Source organism: Xyrauchen texanus, chromosome 1 (genome assembly GCF_025860055.1).
Source record: "Xyrauchen texanus isolate HMW12.3.18 chromosome 1, RBS_HiC_50CHRs, whole genome shotgun sequence".
Lineage (NCBI taxonomy): Eukaryota > Metazoa > Chordata > Actinopteri > Cypriniformes > Catostomidae > Xyrauchen > Xyrauchen texanus.
The window spans coordinates 35675659-35697479 of NC_068276.1; the positions used below are offsets into that span (position 1 = coordinate 35675659).

General features: G+C 41.7%; 1 protein-coding gene across 6 annotated transcripts in view; it reads left to right on the forward strand.

Moving 5' to 3' along the window:
* The window catches only part of LOC127661950 (centrosomal protein of 89 kDa-like), a 140112-nt gene extending 125519 nt beyond the window's left edge, over positions 1-14593 (forward strand). For 5 of the 6 annotated variants that reach the window (XM_052153305.1, XM_052154781.1, XM_052089959.1 and 2 more), the window contains one exon: positions 13692-14593. In XM_052153305.1, coding sequence (XP_052009265.1) covers positions 13692-14001 — 310 coding nt within the window. In that variant the 3' untranslated portion in view covers positions 14002-14593. Of the gene's footprint in view, positions 1-11827; positions 13602-13691 lie in introns of those variants that run through there. The other variant, XM_052090741.1, reaches the window with a different exon arrangement.
* Positions 14594-21821: the final 7228 nt, after the last annotated feature.

Sequence of the window (21821 nt, forward strand, 5' to 3'; positions counted from 1 at the left end):
GAAAAACTGTCAGCAGGCATATGCCCCGCTACTCTCAGGGTTTATGTGGCCGCCATTTCGGCTCGCCACGCCTTGATGGACGGGGTGCCTTTGGGGAGGCATCGTCTACTCGCTCGCTTCATTCGTGGAGCCATCCGACTGAGGCCTCCTGTTAGGACCAGAACTCCTTCATGGGATTTAGCAATAGTCCTGGAGGGTCTGGTTGAGACCCCCTTTGAACCTCTAGATGGACTTCTGACTCTCAAGATGGTCTTTCTTATGGCGATTACCTCTCTTAAGAGGATTGGGGATCTACAGGCTCTGTCTGTTTTGCCGGCCTGTTTAGAATTTGCCCCAGGTATGGCCAAAGCTTTTCTGCATCCTCATCCTGACTACCTTCCTAAGGTGACTTTTTCGACAATACATCCTGTCACTCTGGAAGCCTTCTGCTCCCCGCCGTTTTTAACGCCGGAGCAGGAAAGACTTCACGGACTCTGCCCAGTCCGTGCCCTTCAGACTTATGTCCACCGCACTAGCCAGTGGCGTAAGTCAGGGCAATTATTTGTCTGCTATGGGGGCTGCAACGGGGGGGGGGCAGCAACAGGCAGACCATGTCACATTGGGTGAGGGATGCTATTGCCCAGGTCTATGAGGCGCACGGTCAAGCTTCGCCAGTAGGTGTCAGGGCTCACTCCACCAGAGGGGTCACCTCCTCTAAAGCCTTGGCTAGAGGGGTCCTTCTGCAGCAGGTTTGTGATGTGGCAGGCTGGTCCTCTCTGCACACATTCATCAGATTTTATAGTTTGGATGTTCATGCTACTCCGGGCTCTTAAGTCCTTGAGTCGACATCTCAAGCTCATGCCTGAACAAGTTTGTGACGTGGCAGGCTGGTCCTCTCCACGCACATTCATCAGTTTTTATGGCAGGCTCATGCCTTAACAAGTTTGTGATGCGGCAGGCTGGTCCTCTCCACACACATTCATCGAACATGTGTAAGCCGAGACGTTTTATTGTTTTATAGTTTGTTCTGTTGTCTTCTTTATATTGTTGTCTGAAGAACCCAGGGGATACCAACATAATTTCAGTGTTTGCTGAGCAGTACAATGATAAAGTTTTCAGTACAATCAAAAGGATCTGTCGTTGCTAGTTCAAAAGACGTGCCCAAGCCTCTGTTACTAATTACAAAAATGCCATTTAAAAACTTGTAACGATGAACGTTTCTTACAAGTAATTGGAGAAACAAGAACATGTGTGTGGGGATTTTAATGTGCACTTAAACTGGAAGTAAATGGGACCAATTCATATACGCTAAACTTCACACGGTTTTAAAAGTATAACTATAAGACATAAGCATTATACATGTTAGCATGATTTTATTGTGAGAGAAAAAAAAGTAAGCTTACTAACCTTATTATATGTGTAACATTATAGCCAATACCAGGATAACTGTTTTCTGACATTACGTCATCATGAAAATGAAGTTGTAATTTTATATATATTTAACACAGATAAGGATAGTAAGTGATTTTATCACACTAAAAACATGTTAACGTATAATGTTCACGTCTCGTGGCTATATTTTTTAAACAGTGTGTAATTTAGCATTTATTGACTTTCATTGTGATTTATTGCAACCATGATTTTTACTTTTTGTATTAAAAACAAAACAAAATTCTGCTGATTGAGCATAACTTGTACTGGACCGAGAATATTCCTCTAACATAGCCATGTGATTTTAATGGACCAATGTTGTACTGTAGTATTTCACAAATATTTACTTTGTGTCTGAAACAAACAACATAAGCTCAGTGTTCTGTGATTCAGTTGCAGTGATGTTCCAGATACTCAAAATAATTATTAATACTAATCAGTCATTTAGCAGATGCTTTTATCCAAAGTGACTTTCAGTGCATTTATTAAAGGGGCAACCTGGGCTTAAGTGCCTTTCTCAAGAGCACAATGATAATTCATGAACCCTTACAGGGTTTAATCCTACAATCTTTAACCACTAGGCTACAAAACCTTAAGATACCACCAAAAGAAACTTTGAGGCCAACATGTTTAAACACAGACATTCATCAGTAAAGCTTCATCACAGCTTGGTTGACCTGCAAGGTGATCATACTGACATTACAGAGATGACAATGTGATGTCATTCAATGTGGCTGTTGCCTACAGTGACACAGCAGAATGTACCACAAGCTCATTAGCCAAATTACTATTGCTCCCATGTAACCAAACTCCCAGTTAGTGTTCTCAAAGTACTTTCACAGCACTCTTTCTCATTCTGTTTTAAATCTCTTTTTGGAGACTTTGATGCTAAAACCAGCCCGGTCAATATTCGTCTCTCTTTCATGTTTTGACGTGCACCACTCAGACATGTCACTTCTTTCCCACATCTCCTCTCCATTTTCCTTTCTCTTTTTGCAACTGGGTCATGTGAATGAGAGCAAAGCAAACACTACCAATTCATTAGTGTAAGAGAAGGGCCTGTAGGAAGTGTCATGTGAAAGATTGCTTATTTCCGTGTTCATGTGATCAAGAAGGATGGTATTATAGCAGAAAAAACTAAACAGTCAGTACGTTTGAATGTGCAGTTATAAATGAGCTACAGCCTTCATCTCTCTGTCAAAGTATACATTACTGTGATGGAGAGCCTTTGAGTCAGTGTGTTCAAAGGACATTTATTATTTTACACACCATTTTTCAATATTTATTGGGGTTTCATTGTGCAAATGTTTTTATCCATCTTATTTATTGTATATATTGTTTTAACTCTCATTTATCTCTTGTTCTAATGTATTTATTCAAAGATATTGTATTTAAGAATGGGGAGGTTAATTTTTCGTTAAAATAATGGAATGTTTAATAATAATATTTGGCAAAGGTGGAACAATTTTGTATTTAAGCCAGCCACCACTAGGTGGGAAAGAAGATGGACAACGAATGTTTAGTGCACATGCTAATACTGTTTGAGTGCAACGATACTCTGGCCACCATTTTTGAGTGAGGGGAGTTGGTACTGACAATTTAAAAAGACAAATTATTGTTTTAGTCAAACAAAAATCAACTGTAACTTTTGCATTACCCACCTATTCACACATAACATGACACATTGAGATCTGATGTTTCTCCTTCAGGCATGTCTCTTCTACTCATCTGTCAGTTTGTGGGTTTATTTCTGTCTGTCCCTCGTTCCAATCCTCTCTCCTTCTGCTCTCAGCATCACTATTGATCAGCTGGCCCACTCACTGACAGCGATCTCTCTCTCTCTCTCTCTCTCTCTCTCTCTCTCTCTCTCTCTCTCTCTCTCTCTCTCTCTCTCTGTCTCTCTCTCTCTCTCTCTCTCTCTCTCTGTTATAAATCTCTAAGGTGACAGGGCAGGGTATCAGTGTGCATTGATAAGGCCTTGATTGGCTTTTGCTGAGACTGCACAAAATGTGATGTATAGAGAGAAAGAGAGAGAGAGGGAAAGGACCTCTACAAGGGAGGAAAAAAAGTCATAAGGTGAGAATCTCATTAGACATTCAAGAATGCCAGTGGTGGGGCAGTGGTGGCTCAGTGGTTGAGGCTCAGGGTTACTGACCAGAAGGTCGGGGGTTCAAGCCCCAGCACCACCAAGATGCCACTGTTGGGCCCTTGAGCAAGGCACTTAACTCCAGTTTGCTCCAGGGGGATTGTCCCTGTAATAACTGCACTGTAAGTCGCTTTGGATAAAAGCGTCTGCCAAATGCATAAATGTAAATGTAAGAATGCCTGAAAGCAAATTCCAACTGAGATGAAAAATATACAGAAGCATAATTTCACGACTTCCTGTCAGGACATATTTTGAAAAGAGCAGCCCCAGGGATGGGTCATGACAACATAGTGTGTTACTGACACAGATACTTACTGTACAACAGCTTCATGACCACAGTCAATCTCGCAGTCAGTCAGGGTAGAGAAAGATCAGATGTTTATATAACTCTTAATTTTTTTCTTAACTTTTAATAAAAGTTTACTTTTATTCATTTAGCAGACACTTTTAACTAGCAGACAGTGATGGATAGATTACATCTGAAATGTAATCTGGTATTGATTACAGTTACATAACATAAATTATTATCAATCGTGTAATCTGTTAGAATACACGTTTAGGCAAGGTAATCTGAGTACTTTTGGATTACACTTGGATTACTTACTGCATCTTTGAAATTCAAGACCGATAGGTAATTTAAAGGCAGCTGGTACTAATCAGTAACATTGCTGCACTGATCGTGCATTTTCGTGGTAGATATTAAAACATAAATAAATGAAGATGTAATATTCAAAGGAATGTATTTTTTATCTTTTTGTAAGGACTCTAATGTTTAAAAGATTGTTTCCCTTTTATGAGTGTAGGAGCCAAACTTACCACCTTATATAATTTTTATAAATTTGTTAATTAAATATCAGTTTGTTGGGTATTGTTAATTGTGTTTATTTATCTGAGTGTGTGCCCTCTATAGGTGAGAGGGGAAAAGTTGTATAAAGGATAGGCCACCCCTGACAGGAAGGGGGCACTGTTGCAAGAGCACACAGTCTTTTGACCTTGCACATGGAGCTAGGGTGGCATGGTGCAACAAACCTGCAAGCGGTCTAAAAGTTGTTTGTTTTGTTTTATGTTACAATGCATCTTTATTTTTGATTTAATAAACTTCTGTTATTTGTTGGATCATCAACACGCCTCTCTGGGTCTATTTATGGTAATTTGCACGTGTCAGAATCATAGCATCAGCATCTCCCACAGTGGACAAGAAACAAGGATTAAAAATAGGAAACTTGTTTTTACCACTACAATGAGCATTATGAAATAATGATTTTAAAGAGAAAATTTACACTTTTGCTCATCCTCTATCGACTTGAGAGACTTAAGAAGACCTGGCGGCATTTCCGGTAAGGAATCACAGTGAGCAACTATTCTCCCTGTTTTTTTACGGTGCATTCTGGCCATTTTCAGTGCACTTGACAGATTTTTCAGTTGGAAAAATGGCGACTTCCTGATCAGTTCCCTGTCTACTGGACTAGGGGGCTGATTGAGACACACCCAATGAATCCAAGGGAGAAAGCAATACAAGCACTGTAGAGCTACCATACAAATTTCAGTGAGTATGTATGTGTAAATGCAGAACATTATAGATGGATTATAGCAGGTAACACTTAACAATAAGGTTCCATTTTTTTACTATCAAGTAATGCATGAACTGACAACATTTATTAATCTTTGTTAATGTCAATTGATTAAAACACAATTGATCATTCTTAGTTCGAGTTGGTTCATATTGCATTAACTAATGTTAACATTTTCAACTTTTTAAAAAATGGATTAGTAAATGTTTAAATTAACATCAACCAACATGCCTTAAAAGTATTGTTCATTGTTATTCACGTTAACAGTGTAGTTTCAGTACTTAACTTTAACAAATGGAACCTTATTGTAAAGTGTTACTTTTAATTATAATAAGACAAGAGTTAAGTGTTCTCAGAATTGTGTCTACGGTTTTTTGAAAATTGCAAGGGATTTTTGGGTGAAGCCTGAGCCTTGTATTTGGTTTAAATTTAATTACACACATAAACATAATTTTTCGTTCTGTGTTTCTGAGGTAAGTGGTGTCTGAGGTTGTGGAAGACGAGATGAGCTTGAGTTAGTTGGTTTGACACTGCATGAGTCGGTCAGAGATGCGTTTGCAATGTATTGATGCAGTCAGACATTGGATAAGATGGGAGCTTATGGTAATCCATGATAATAACACAGACCAGCATTCCACAAACAAAAGGGCACTTACCAAGATGACTAGAGAAAAATAAATATAAAGCTAGTCACAAACTGTGTGTGTGTGGAGGCGGGGCTGTGCGTCAACAGATGGTCCATCTAATTGATCTATCATTACAACAGCTTCTATACCTCCAGATAGAACATCAAGGCACTCCGTCATCCACCTTTTTCTGTCTTTTTGTCTTCATGTTTGTGCCTCAGCACATTTGCAGTTTATACCTGTTGTTATTATTGCATAGCTGAGCCCTCAAAAGCCATTTGTACAAATACATGGCCATTGACTGCAGGGTACAAATGACTGAAAGGTTGATGATTAGAAATTCGTGTATGAGCTTGAAGTTTCAATGTCTATTTTGAATGCTTGTGTATGCGTTTTGATACATGCTGAGTGTTGAACTCTCAGACTGCTGAAGTGGACTTGATGGGTTTGAACAATCTGTAGTTGTTCAATAGCTAAAACTAAAAAGCTGACAACAACAAGATAAACTCCGCAAAAAAGAAACATCCTCTCACTTTCAACTGCTTTTATTTTCAGCAAACTTAAAATGTAAATATTTGTATGAACATAAAAAGAATAAACAACTAAGACATAAACTGACTGTTATGTCCCAGGTGTAATTATTTATGTGATACATGGGCAGTGATGATTGTATTGCTTCCTGTGTAGGTGTTTTCTGTATTGTGGCAGTGTTTTGTGGTGTTTTGCTCTCTCTTTCTCTTTGCTTCTCAATCTCTCCTCATTGCAAAGGTTAATGGACACCAGCCAACAATGGTTACCTTTTGATTGCTGCCTGGTTCTGATTGGTTGCTGGATGGAGAGCTTGAAGATAAAGCTGGAGAGTGAACTCGCTTGAAGGAGGCCTTTTGTGTCTAGGCTGCTGAGACGGTTTTCTCCTGCCCCAGACAATTAACAATTGTTGTTGTTGTTGTTGTTGTTGTTGTTGTTGTGTCATGCTAAGTGTTTCCTCAACTTGTTGTAGTTGTAACCATTTGTTATTGTACAACCTGTTGCTTATTGAAGTAACGTTGGTGGTCTTTGTTTCATATTTTAAGATATTGATACTCCTAGAGAATCCTAAGTTCATTGTTTATTTTTGGTTTTGGAAGCCGTAGGGAGGAGGATGCCATTTTTGTTATTGATCATGTTTTCTCCTGTTTTTAGTTTAGAGAGGAAGTAAGGGAAGAGTTTTGTTGTTGATTTAAATTTAATTTGTAAAGGTTAGAAAGTACTAAATATGATTCTTTGATTGATTTAAGATTGTAGTGATCTTTGGTACAGAGCTGGGACAGGAGAGGACACTCTTTAGCTGCCTGTTAGTTTTTTTTAAATACATTTTTCCATTCTCATTTTTACCCCCTCCCAATGGTAGACGGGTAGGGATGTAACACTGACCAAGTTTCACAGACATTTGACTAACAGAAATGGAATAATGTGTCCCTGAACAAAAGAGGGGGTGAGGGTCAAAAGTAACAGTCAGTATCGTCTAGGTTACCGATGTAACCTCCGTTTCCTGATGGAGGGAACAAGACGTTGTGTCGCTTCTTTGACACTAGGGGTCTCTCTTGAGTGCCGAATATGCCTCTGATCTATGAAAAAAGGCCAATGGGAATTAGGCAGACAGTATTTTCATACCCCGCCCGGACATATGGGTATAAAAGCGGGCAAATATTTCGAGTTCATTCAGGAATTTTCTGAGGAGCCAGAATGGTGACTCGGCGACGTGGCCGGGAGGACACAACGTCTCGTTCCCTCCATCAGGGAACGGAGGTTACATCTGTAACCTAGACATTCCCCGTCTGTCGCTCACTTTGACGTTGTGTCGAAGAAGCGATACTAAGGGTCCAATTCAAATCATGCCATGCGCTGAGCCGTGTACGTGTACTGCTGACACGAGCGGGCAGGTATATTTCCGTGCAAAGGCGACCAGTTGTGTCAGGCTGCACATACCCTTCCCCAATGCCCCATAAAAGACGTCACCCTTTTGGTTACCCTAAGCCGGGGAACAAGGCGACGCTTGCCCATCTGGGAATGGGCCGAGCCTAGCCGGGCCTCTTTTCTTTCTATGTTTCTCGCATAGAGCAAAATGCTGGGGCCCTTACACGCATCGTAGGAAGGGGGTCTTACCCAGTTTCCTATTCTTTCAGGGGGAAAAGACCTTGCGGAGACCACACCTGCCCAGCAACGGGGAGGTAAGTGGCGAGATGCATCACATGGGCCCTTCAGGTCGCATGTGGAAAAAATGACATGGTGGTAGATCCAGCCTCAAGGAGGGGGGAGTTACTACAGCACAGCGAACGGATGGCAGCTGGCACTGCCTAAGGGAGACGCGGGTCCACTCGCAAGGGGACCGTACCACGGAAAATAAACGCAGGAGGAGTCCATGCAGGAGTCCGGACCTGTGGAGCACCTATACCAATACGGGTAGATTAACTACCCGTAGTGGATTGGGTCAGCGCATTCCTCCGCTGAATTGCGGACCCATAGGTTTGGGAGGAATCGTCCAAGTATCCGAATATATGGAATCTCCTGAGAGAGAAAGCGCACAATTTTACCTCGACCGAGGGAAAGGGCACTAGGTGCAAGCGATCCACCCTGTCAGTTCGTCAGCGTGTTACCGAGTTCTACCGACTCGGACCTGAGAAGACACGGGACGATACTGACTCAACCCTGAGATTGTAAAATCTCGCAAAGGTATTAGATGTTGCCCAACCCGCTGCTCTACATATGTCTGCCAGGGAGGTACTCCTGGCCAGTGCCCACGAGTGCCCCCAGAAACCAGTCATCCAACCGCGATGGCTGTGGGGAGGACGGAGGGTTCCATCCCAGCCCCAGGCTGGCGGTGGCCGGGGCAAGCATATCGGACATCTGCGCATCGGCCTCAGCCTGGGCATGCCACGCTCTCTGATGCAGCGGCGAGCTCATCCGCCTCAAGCTCTAGAGGATAGGCAGACTGGCCGTAAGGCGAGCCGCTGTTGCCTCGAGCACGGACGGGAGTTAAAGAGCTTGCTGGGGGGCGGGTGGTCCGAGGGGGCATACCCGGCGAAGCTGCACCCGCTGCCATCCCTCCATCGCCCGCCGCACTGTCCTCAATCCCGTGGGAAGAAGTAGCAATGCGTGGGGCAGCTGGAGTGGCGTGCTTTCGGTTGGAAGCAAGCCACGACCGCAATGTTTCCATGGTCATGCTCTCGCAGTGAGAACATGAACCATCCACAAACGCTGCCTCGGTGTGATCGCAACCCAGACACACGAGACAACACCTGTGGCCGTCTGAAGTGGAGTGCACTCTACCGCATCCAGGAACTACGCAGGGGCGGAAGGGAATCTTTATAAAGATGCGTCTTGAAAAGGACGTTCAATGCCAGCTGCGTATTTGCTCTTTTAGAGGAAATAACTCTTTTAGAGAAAATCACTCTTTTATAACTCTTTTTAGTTTTTGCGCTGTTGAAGCGCCCAGGGGCAAACTGCACTGCCGTGCAGAGAAGGAGAAGGCCACTGTAATGCGGCGTCGAATCCAACAGGCAAGCATCAGAGAGAAACAGGAACAGGTGTGTAACTCGCAGCTGACTGCAACACGACCATCGGCTCCGAAGAAGATTTCTGAATTAACTTGACGTATTTGCCCACTTTTATACCCGTATGTCCGGGGCGGGGTATGCAAATACTGTCTGCCTAATTCCCATTGGCCATTTTTCATAGATCAGAGGCATATTCAGGACTCGAGAGAACTGATATGGCCACCAGCTGTATTATGTACTACAGTGCATCTCCTCCTCATGGACTGCTCCAGATTTGCCAGTTCTTGCAGTGAGATGTTACCCCACTCTTCCACCAAGGCACGTGCATTTCTGGAGAGAATGGCTCTAGCCCTCACCCTCCAATAAAACAGGTCCCAGACATGCTCAATGGTACTATGTTCTGGACCCTTTGCTGGCCATGGCAGAACACTGACATTCCTGTCTTGCAGGAAATCATGCACAGAACGAGCAGTATGGCTGGTGGCATTGTCATGCTCGAGTGTCATCTCAGGATGAGTCTGCAGGAAGGGTACCATATGAGGGAGGAGGATGTCTTCCCTGTAATGCACAGCATTTAGATTGCCTGCAATGACAACAAGCTCAGTCCGATGATGCTGTGACACACCACCCCAGACCATGTCAGACCCTCCGCCTCCAAATCAATCCTGCTCCAGAATACAGGCCTCAGTGTAATGCTCATTCTTTCGACGGTAAACGCGAGTCCATCCATCACCTCTGGTGAGACAAAACCACGACTCATCAGTGAAGAGCATTTGAGGAAGCCTAAACTGCTTGTAGAAGAGCAGAAAATGCTGGCCCATATTAGGCCAGCTCCCCACCGTAAATGTCGCTCTAATACAACTTAAACTGTCTCTAGGAGACCCGCCTAGTAGTACGGAGACCATACATACGATGTGTGGGTAGGGGATGTATTACAACCGCTGCTGGGTATAGATGTGTTTTGTGAGTTGCAGGGAAAACTAGTGCTGGCACGTGATCGTATGTGGTGGCAACGGCCATTGAGGCTGTGCTTGACAGGTAGTCCTGGCGAGTAATTGACCAGGGTGAAAGATCACCCTATTTGGGCAAAATCAAACAATTACTGTGGTCACCTGAACATGCCACCTGTTACATTCACAGGCGCACAGCAGCCCCACACGCTGCAATATCCAATTGGCAAACAGGCAGAAGATCAGATTATCCAGGTGGACCTTACTAAACAATATCATCTAAAAGAAACCACCTCTCCCTGTAATTCCCCTATCTGGCCAGTCTGAAACCTGGATGGTTCCAGGCGCTTCACAGTGGAATACCGGGAGCTAAATAAATGTGTTGATAAGTCCCTGATCCCAGTACTATATTTTTGCACAATTTAGGTCACAGTGGGCGGATCAGATGATACATAAATTCAGGCAAACCTGGTCGGCGCCTGGTGGAAAAGCTAAGGCAAAAGATATTTGTAATAGATGTATGATTTGTCAAAAACACTCTGATGCCACGACACCTGTGACCATGAAAAGTCTACCCAGACCACCAGGCCTTTTTTAAACGCCTACAAGTAGACTACATCTGTTTGCCACCATGCCAGGGTATGCGAGAAGTGTTAGTGATTGTAGACACATTCTTTCGGTGGGTTGTGGCCTTTCCAGTAAATAGAAATACTGCCACTCAGACTGCAAAAATATTGGTAAAAGACTACATACCATGATGGGGTTTACTGAAAGAAAATGACTCAGACCAGGGTACGCATTTTACAGGAACGGTGTGTTAAGAAGTAGCTTGAATGCTAAAGTTTGACTGGGATTTTCATTGCCCTGTTACCCTCAGTCGAGTAGTATGGTAGAGAGAGTAAATGGGAAGCTCAGTGAGTGAAGATGCTGACTACCACCCCTGGAGTCATGAGTTTGAATGCAGGGTGGGCTGAGTGACTCCAGCTTGTTCTCCTAAGCAACCTAAATGGCCCGATTGCTAGGGAGGGTAGAGTCACATGGGGTAACCTCCATGTGGTTGCTATAATGTGGTTCTCACTTTCAGTGGGGCGCGTGGTGAGTTGCGTGTGGATGCCGCGGGGAACAGCGTGAAGCCTCGTCACGTGCTATGTCTCCACAGTAACTCGTTCAACAAGCCACGTGATAAGATGCACGTATTGATGGTCCCAGATGCGGAGGCAACTGAGATTTGTCCTCCGCCACCATGAGGACTAGGAGCACATTGGGAATTGATCATTCCTAATTGGAGAAAAAATGGGAGAAAGAAAATACTTAAAATAGATGTGATGGGGCTAAAGTGGGAAGGACCATATACTGTTCTGCTAATCACTTATACTGTGGTAAAGGTTCAGGGAATTAGACACTGGGTACATGGCTCTCATTACCAGCCAGCCCAAGGTGTGGATGGAGACTAGAGGCATGAGAGAGCTGTCAGCAAGAACTCACCTATTTAGAGGGTGAGGGGCCACTGTGCATGGTTAGATTGCTCTACCGATCACAGATGGTGCTAACAAAAATAAGCACAGTGTTTTTGTGCTTATGTTCACAGGTAAAATGTCAAAAGTAGTTACGGTGAGTCCACCAAGGGAAAGGACGACTCAACACAAGCTCCAGAATTGGATGTGCAGGCTGTTTGGACACAGGCCTGACTGCCAGACCCAGGAGGGGTGACCTGTCCGCTGGTGCCAAATGAGCAAAGACTGGATCTCTTGGCTGACCACTCAGAATCAACTCGCAACAGTTCCTTAAAGAAAGATTACACAAAGCTGAGGGGAAACACGAGTTAGATAGAGCTCTTGTATTTTTTCACCCATGGTCTTTGAGTGAGCCTTGACGATATAGACTAGAATTGCGAAATTTACCAGAGGACCACGTGATTGTTGCTGCAGGGGTTATTAGACCTGTTATGTTTCATATTGGCCCAAATTAATTTTATTATACTAAAATAGATTTATGCTGTTTTGACGTAACTGTCCGGCCATGCTTCGACACAGAAGCATATTTGTAGATACTCCAGGGATGTGGGTATCTTAGGGGGGAAATGTAGGATCTATAATCAATATATTGAGAAATGTTTTCTTTTTACTTCGCTGTCATTACATGTGTTGACCTTATTATGACATTCTCTGTGTGTGTTTGCCTGAGATAAGTGAGGTTGTTTAGAGGGTATAAAATACAGCTGTTGTTTTGCAGATCTTCTTTGTATATGCATGCTCGAGTGCTGATACTATTTTAATAAAAGTTACTCTTTGGAGTCTTTCATCCTCTGTCTCCTGTGTCTTTTTCTGGATTAAGATAGAAACATCACTCTGCTCCAACACCAGAAGCATTGGTTGTATCTCAATGTACATTCTTTTGTACTCTTACATTCTTGTGGAAATCATCATCTACTGCTGAAGTTCAGTTCCAATACTCAAGAATGCAAGTACAGAAAATGCATAAACTTAACCGGATGTGTTCTTGATCAGGCCAAATTTCGATGATGCATCGGATGGTGACTTGTTGGAAAGAACCCATTTGAAGTCCCAGAAGTCATACATTTGTCATACAATTGTTGTGTTTTTCCTCAAGTGTTTACCACTGTAAGTTGCGAAAGTCTGGTGGCTCTTTAGTAATTATACTCCGACAACATTTGTTGTTTTGTTGGCCATCATTTTATAAAGTACTAAACACATGGAGAAAACGAGTGTTAACAGACATTATTCTTTCAATGTTTGACCAGTCCTGCAAAATGACACTGGTGTGATGATAATAATGCTGTCATTGGTGTGTGATAATGCCAGTAGTTCTCTCACTATCTACAAATGTGCTTTGATTGTCAGTAGATCTTATTCACAAAAGCACCATCTTTGATTTTTGACGGGAATGACAACAAGGCTTTGAGGGTTAAGGTAGGCTTAGACGTGAAAAAAAATTCTAAGAACATTCAGACAAAAAACTCCAGACAACAAGAGTTGTGTAAAATCTGATGAGATCTAGGAGCTTTATACAGCTTTGTACTGTGCATGCCATTGAAGAGATGGTAAGCCTGTCCCTCACAGTCTTGTTTTTATTCATACTAGAAATCAAAGATATTGCAACTCTGAATAAGGTCTATTGCGCAACAAATCTCAAAGCTTGCAATAGATGCGTTTTACATTATCTTGTCCTTTTAAGTTCGTTCTTACAAGGTTACTTGGCAAGACTGGCCTTTGTTAGTACGCAAGTCCTATCTCTGCATTATTAGCATTGAGAAACACCCATAATTCATGCAAATACATGTGTACAAGCACGTGCTTACAAGTATTGTGCTCATATACTTGTGTAGAGTGTGTTTCATCCTTTTAAAGAACTCAAATTTGTTAGTAAAGCCTGACTTTACTGCACTGGAACAAGCCTTTCTCTTTCTCTCTCCCTCTCTTTGTCTTTCTCAGAGAGGTGGAAGGTGAATTGGAGGTGGTTTGGGAGGCTGCTACTAAGGAGAGTCAGCGGTTGAGAGAGGTGGGGTTGGGGAACAGCTCGTTGAATCCAGCCACCATGGCTCCAGTCCTACGCAGCACTTCTGGCCATTCTTCTGCCAGGATCTGTGTTGAGGATCACTTGTCCAGTGTGATGCCTCCTCCCTTCACATCTAGGCAAAGCCATCCTTTAATCCACAGTCCCATGTTTGAGTCTGACTCTGACCAGCACCAAAATCCTTCATCTGATGAGAGTGAAAAAAGTGGTTGGGACTTATTATCCTAATGTTTCCATATCCCCCTTAATAAGTGTGTAATGGCCATGAATTGATTTTCATAATTAACCTGAATGCTATAAATATACATAGCCATATTTTCTCTTAACTATGACAAATGTGCTTTTATCCTTTTATTTCCCACAGTCCAACAGTCTTCTCAGTCTAAATTAGAGGTTACTAATAATTATTATTCTGTTGAAGAGGAGAATGGTACAACTTTTGTTTTCAATTGCTAAACTTCTTATTTCAGAAAGGGTGTGACAGCACAGTGGATGCACACAACAGCACAGGAAATTCTATTGCACAAGCCACATGATGAATGATAGATTATCAATCTCTTTCGCTCTCTGGGATGAAGATCGATCGAGCACAAAAAATGCACTCTGTATTGAGATTCTCCCTCACAATGTACTGTTCTTTAATAAGGAGATAGTAGGTGCCACAGTGTCATTGCAGAATTATACAAATTCTGGTATTAAATATGTCGAAATAAACAACTGAATTTAGGAGTGATAAGAATTGTTTCCAAATTACAAAACTAAAAAAAGAATTGTATAGAATGATTTATTGATTTTAGTCTGATCAGTGATACATATTTTGTGATGCTATTAAAATTAATCTTTTAACCCTTGTGCTGTGATCATTTGTGTTCACCTTTTGTCTTCCTGGTCAAAAATGATCGGCCCACAAAGATTGTTAATAAATCTCACATATTGCATTTATTTTCCCTAGATATTGCATTATATATTTTTGTTTTTGTAATAATTTTTTTATTAAATCTTACAATAATAAAGAAAAGAAAAACATATATACACTACCAGTCAAAAGTTTTGAAAAACTTGACTGAAATGTTTCTTGTGATCTTAAAAATCTTTTGATCTGAAGGCGTATGCTTAAATGTTTGAAATTAGTTTTGTAGACAAAAATATAATTGTGCCACAATATTAATTTAATCATAAAAGAAATATTTTATTAAAAATACATTTTTTAAATTGATGACTTGGACCAAATAATAAAGAAAAACTGGGAACTATTGAAGATGGGAACACCTTCAATAAAAAGCATGTGATAGGTGATACCTCAAGAAGTTGGTTAAGAAAATGTCAAGACTACATGTCTGCAAATTCTAGGCAAATGATGACTACTTTGAAGATGCTAAAATATAACATATTTATGTTATTCCATAGTTTTGATGACTACTGATGCCTCATGACCTTTCCAAAAGCAGTAATCACCTCTCCCAGAGTATCTGCCGCTTTGGGGTATTTTTTTGTACAAAAAAAAACAGTACAAACAGGTGGCACAGTTCTAAATACCTATGAAACTGAGATCTGGGGATCCCAAAATGTTGAACCAAATTTTCAAACGATCTTAACACTCCACTCTCATATAGGTCACCGAGTGTAGTAACCCCCCTCACAATCCACTCTGGCCAGCAGAAAGGGGACTTACCAATACTCTATCTTGCGTTCTGTCATATGCCCAAGGCAACATTTAAATAAATGTCCGATTTAAACATTCTGGACATTTTTATCCATACCAAGTGTAAATGTGAAATAACGGGGTGAAATGAGGGGCTCTCTCAGGTGGAAGTGACCAATGAGCCAAATGTCTGAGACTGAATGCATAGTAATAAAACAAAATCTTGGGTAGGCCTAGCCCACCTTTGTCAATCGGCCTATGTAACTTAATGAAATACAATCTGGGAAGCTTAACATTCCAAATGAAGGACTTCCAATTTCTTGAAATAAGAGAGGGGGACATCTACAGGGAGAGATTGTAGCAGGTAGTTACATTTTGGAATACAGTTAATTTTAATAACATTAACTTTCCCGTAGATAAATGTTATGAAGCCCACCTGCCCACAACGCTCGAAAACCTTTTTATTAAAGGGTCAAAATTAACTAACTAATTCAGACAAATTTTCTGGGAATAAAATCCCCAAATACTTAATGCTCTGTTGGGCCACTGGAAGGCGTCTGGCTGGAAAGCCATTACTGGACAGTATTCTATCAGAGACAAAGCTTCGGATTTAGACCGACTGACTGTGCTCCTGAGAACTTGGAAAAGGAATTAGTAATTCTGTGGAGGCAAGGCATAGGTCTAGTAGGGTCAGAGACAAATAATAAAATATAATCTGTGAAAAGCAGAAGCTTATGTGCCATGCCACCTGCCATCACCCCTGGAAACTCCTCCTCCTTTCTTATCACGGTTGCTAATGGTTCCAGGGCAAGACAGAACAATAATGGGGAAAGAGGGGAACCTGGCTAAGTGTCCCTATCCAAAGTAAAATAATCTGAAATTAATCAATTTGTTTGTACCGCTGCTACAGGTGTCAATAAAGTAACTTAATCCAAACAATAAATGTACTCCCGAACCCATACATTTCCAAAATCTTAAAAAGATAATCCCATTCTACCATATCAAATGCCTTTTCGGCATCAAATGAGATGGCAGCGACCGGAGACTGATCATCTGCCACTGAACACATAATATTGATGAGACGCCTGATGTTATCAGAAGAGCTGTGGCTCTGAATAAACTCCACCTGAACTTTATGTATAAGAGATGTCATAACTTAATCGGTTGGGCAAAATTTGAGATGTCATAACTTAATCGGTTGGTCAAAATTTTTACATCTAGCTGGATCAGGGAAATTGGGCAGTAACTTTTACACTTGCTTGGATCTTTGTCCTTTTTAAGAATCAGACATGTCATGGTTGATGGAAGCTTTCCATTCTTTAATGATTCCATATAAAATTCTAACAAAAGTGGAGCCAATGTTGTAGCATAAGATCTCAAATCAGCTGCAAAACCATCTGGCCCTGAGCCTCGCCTGTAGGTAAGGACTTAATTGCCTCTTTAATCTCCTCCAAGGTTAACGCAGAATCAAGATAATTTTTATGCTCAGTTGTCAATTTAGGGAGTTCTAATGGTTCCACAAAATTTCGAATATCTTCATCAGTAGATGAAGACGTGTAACTATAAAGATCAAGATATAATTCTTTAAAGGCATTATTAATGCCAATGGCTGAGGTAAAAATTTCCCCACCAGCAGATTTCACTGAGGGAATGGTAGAAAAAGACTCTCTGCTTTATATATCTAGCCAAAAGCATTCCTGCTTTGTCCCCCCACTCAAAATATGACTGTCTTTCCACAACTTAATCCAACCAATAAATGTACTCCCGAACCCATACATTTCCAAAATCTTAAAAAGATAATAGTATTATATCTGTATTTCAATTGGGTCAATTCTCTGAGGCCATTGGACAGTTTTCGGCGCTTTAGCTTTGCCTCTGCACCTTTAATATTCCCATCCAACTCCATAAGTTCTCGTGCTTTGGATTTTTTGATGAATGAGGCATATTGTATGATCCAACCCCTAAGAACCACCTTAAAGGGTAACTAAACCCTAAACCAACTTTTTTTAGTTAATGATCTGTAAGCATGGGGCTTTATTAGTACTTACTGGTCATTGATTCAAGTAATTTTTTTGACATTTGTGTATAAAGTGTTTTAATTCTACAATATATGGTGTAAAAACGTCTGAGTGCTGCCCTCTTCAGGTTGAACGGTGGCTACTGCAGTTGAATTTTCCTATTGGCTGTTGCGGGACTTCGTGACTTAAGCGGTGACAGCTGACGTAAGCAGGTTCCAGCTCACCACGCCAGATTCATGTACATGTCGTCTTGCGACCGTGTGAGGAATAATAATAACATAGAGTCTGACAGCAGCTGTCAATTAATCCGTCACTACGAGTCTCAAGTGCCCCCCGCTCAGCCCCGCACTCGGTTCGTTCCCTCTATCCCCGCCGGGGTCTGCCCACTTTTCCTGCATTTTCAAATATTTCTGGTGGGTGGAGTCAGACTCTGAGCAGGTGTTTAGTTACCCTTTAACTGCCTCCCAAGTCACGCCCACAGAAGATACTGAAGGGCATTCACTAAAGTACAGGGGTTTCAGTACAGCGACGCACAAGGGGCGTGGCCATGACATAAAACAAATTTCAGGTCAGCGTACATGCGCATTATAGTGCCTTCTTTCCGCGGGCTTTTCATATTTTCATCGCGGGCTTTTCATAACAGCGACAGCAAACTGATGGAACAGCCATGGAGAATCTAAGACAAAATAGGGAAATCGGTAAATGTTTTTGTTGTTTTACTATGATACAGAGGCAGATGATTTTGTAAAAGATGCGGTAGCATTTTAATGTAAAGAACGAGTAACGATAAATAATTTTTGTTACCGTTTGCAATATAAGTGCATATGAACTATGCAAATTTTGAATTAGGAGAACGCCTACACTACCACGTCACATTTTTACGCTGCACTGAAACCCCTGGAAATAAGTGACTGCCGATACTGAAGACCATTTGGTCTCCATATAAACATTGATTTCAGTCTTTAACATTTGTTGGAAATCAGGATTTTGCAAAAGGGATACATTAAAGCGCCAACTATATGATTTATTTTTCTCCATATGTGGCAACAATTCTAATCTCACCAGGGCATGATCTGAGACTAAGATGTTTCCAATTGAGCAATCCACTACAGATGAAATGAGGGACTTGGATATAAAAGAAAAATTATTCTAGAATAAATCTTATGGACTCATGAAAAGAATGGATAGTCCCTACCAGATGGGTTCAAAAGTCACCAAATTTCTGTAAGACCAAGCTTTTTACACATTCTGTGAAGCGTCAATGTTGCTCTTGGGGACTTACACACTTTGGCTTCACTATGATCATGGACTGAATCCATCAAAAGATTAAAGTCTCCTCCCAATATTATATCATAAGGGGTGCCAGCGGCTTGTAACATCCTTTAAAGATCAATAAAAAAAGCCCTCATCAATGTTAGGCATGTAAATATTAGCCAAAACCAACCTTTGCCCCTGAATTTCTGCTAAAACAATAATGGTTCTCTCTAATTTATCTTTAATCTGTTTGAGACATTTGAATTGTGGATGTTTTCTTATCAGTGTTATGACACCCCTGTTCTTACTTGAGCCAGCACTAAAGAAAAAATGTCAATTTTTCAGCTTCCTGCGGGGAAAGAGATGTTTCTTGAAGAAACACTATCACATTTCTTATGCTCAAGAAAATAAATAACCTTCCTTCTTTTTATGGGGGGCCCCAACCATTCTCATTCCACGTGGAAAAGATAACTACATACTACACCAAAGGAAAAGTCATGGTCCAGGGAGTGAAGCAAACCTGGAGTCTTTTGAGGAGATAGTCTCCCTGTTGAAAGCTAAAGTGAACACCAAGATGGTAAATGTCCCCTTTGACAGTGAAGATGAGGAGAGTCCAGCAGAGAACCCCAATACCTTGTCTATCTCTGCCCCTCCCACACCTGCCAGCCTTACAACCAGCTAAAGGAGAGTATGGCCCTCCTAGAGATGGACTTTTCTGAATTCAAAGAGCAGACCCAGGCCAGGATGTCTGACTCCCCCATGAGTACTGTCCAGCAGCTGAAAGAGGAGCTAAAGCAGTTCAAGAGAGAAAACCAGGCTTTGGCATCTGACCTCAGAGGTAGCCTAGAGGCACTCAAACAGGAGAACAGTGTGCTCCAAGCTCAGTTAGCCAAAGTGAAGGAGGATGCTAAAAATAGAGAAAGGAGCATCACCAGGCAAGTCCAACACCTCTCTGCTCTGCACCCAGCCAAACAACACCCTGGCACCTCCTGATATATTCACACAGCCAGCTGCCAACAGTCAGCTCTGCCCATCACAGCTTCCCTCCACCCAGCCTGAAGAACAAGACCCACAAGTGGTCCTGCTGGCTGACACAAATGGGAAATTCCTGGCTACTGAAAAAGGAGACGCAAGAATCCTGAATGCCTGGTGATTCACACAGGAACTAATTACCTGCACAGGTTCCGTAAGGACACTGCAGAAGTGGAGAAAAAGATGGTGGAGCATGCCAGTAGGGAGTTCCCTGACACGCGCATTGTGGTCTCCACCCTGCTGCCTAGGACAGACACCCCTCACCATGTCATCTATGACATTAATATGGAGATCAGAAGAGGATGTGCCACCCTACCAAATGTCCACCTGGCTTTCCACCCAACCATTGGCACCTGGGACCTTTTATGATGTAAAAACATTTGCAAAAACCCTCAAAGATATGGCCCTGGGACGCAGTCCTTCCACACCCTCCTTAACTAAGAGCCTTAGAGGCCATCCCAGACCTCCTCCTCCTCCATATCACTGGCCCAGGATCAGGTTGCACTCAGAGGAGGCAACCTTCCCCACCTCACCCCCTACCCACCAGCCCCCCTCACAGCATCAGCAGCAGAGATATGCAGCAGCACCTGCCCCTTGCACTCCTCTTCACCCACAACAGCAGAGTTATGCAGTAGCACCTGCAGAGTTATGCAGTAGCATGAAGCATTTACATGTTGTTCTGATTATTGGGGGGTTACCCCCAATATATATATATATATATATATATATATAAAACCACCATTGTGTCCTTGAGCAAGGCACTTATCAGGTTGCTCCGGAAGGATTGTCCCTGTAATAAGTGCACTGTAAGTCGCTTTGGATAAAAGCGTCTGCCAAATGCATAAATGTAAATACCCTACACACTTTAATTAACAAACATGTACACCAAACAAAAAATTGTTAAATATTTGCTTGTTTTATTGATTTCAAGAAAGCTTTCGATTGGCCTGAAGGGCTATATTGTAGACTTCTGCATTGTGGTATAGGTGGCAAAATATATGATCTGATTAAATCAATATATTCGAAAAACAGGTGTGCTGTTAAAATTGGTCGCACCTGTCGGTGATCGGTTCTGCACAGAACTTGCTCCTCTCGAACGAGCCTAATATTGGCACACCTGTTTCCTCAGTGGAGCTAATGGAAGAAAAATAATGCTGCCATCTGCATTTTTTTACATACATTAACAATGGTTTTACCCATAAGTAAACAAATGTCAAATGATCTCATTTGTTAACGAAAATACCTTTAGAAAAACATAGAATTGCCATCTAAATTTACAGAGAAAAAAAATAATCAGTTTTGGAAAAATGCAGACCTGGTGAATCTGCGAAGTGAAATAAAAGCTGTTCCAAATCTATTCATGAATATATCATAGAACTAGCAGAAATCACACATTGTGGCATAAACAGCACAGTGGGTGATATACCCAAACACTCCTGCTAAAAAGCCCATGATAGAGGAGCTTTGTTGAACTTTAGTACCTGTTACGATTCCCTGTTGGCTGCCCCGCGTTTCACATGTCACTGTCATTGTTCGCACCTGTTTATCGTTTGCAATCATCCTGTCCTTGTGTATACAGGTGAAACTCGAAAAATTAGAATATTGTGCAAAAGTTCATTAATTTCAGTAATTCAACTTAAAAGGTGAAACTATTATATTATATAGACTCATTACAAGCAAAGTAAGATATTTCAAGCCTTTATTTGATATAATTTTTATGATTATGGCTTACAGCTTATGAAAACCCCAAATTCAGAATCTCAGAAAATTAGAATATTGTGAAAAGGTTCAGTATTGTAGGCTCAAAGTGTCACACTCTAATCAGCTAATTAATCCAAAACACCTGCAAAGGGTTCCTGAGCCTTTAAATGGTCTCTCAGTCTGGTTCAGTTGAATTCACAATCATGGGGAAGACTGCTGACCTGACAGTTGTGCAGAAAACCATCATTGACACCCTCCACAAGGAGGGAAAGCCTCAAAAGGTAATTGCAAAAGAAGTTGGATGTTCTCAAAGTGCTGTATCAAAGCACATTAATAGAAAGTTAAGTGGAAGGGAAAAGTGTGGAAGAAAAAGGTGCACAAGCAGCAGGGATGACCGTAGC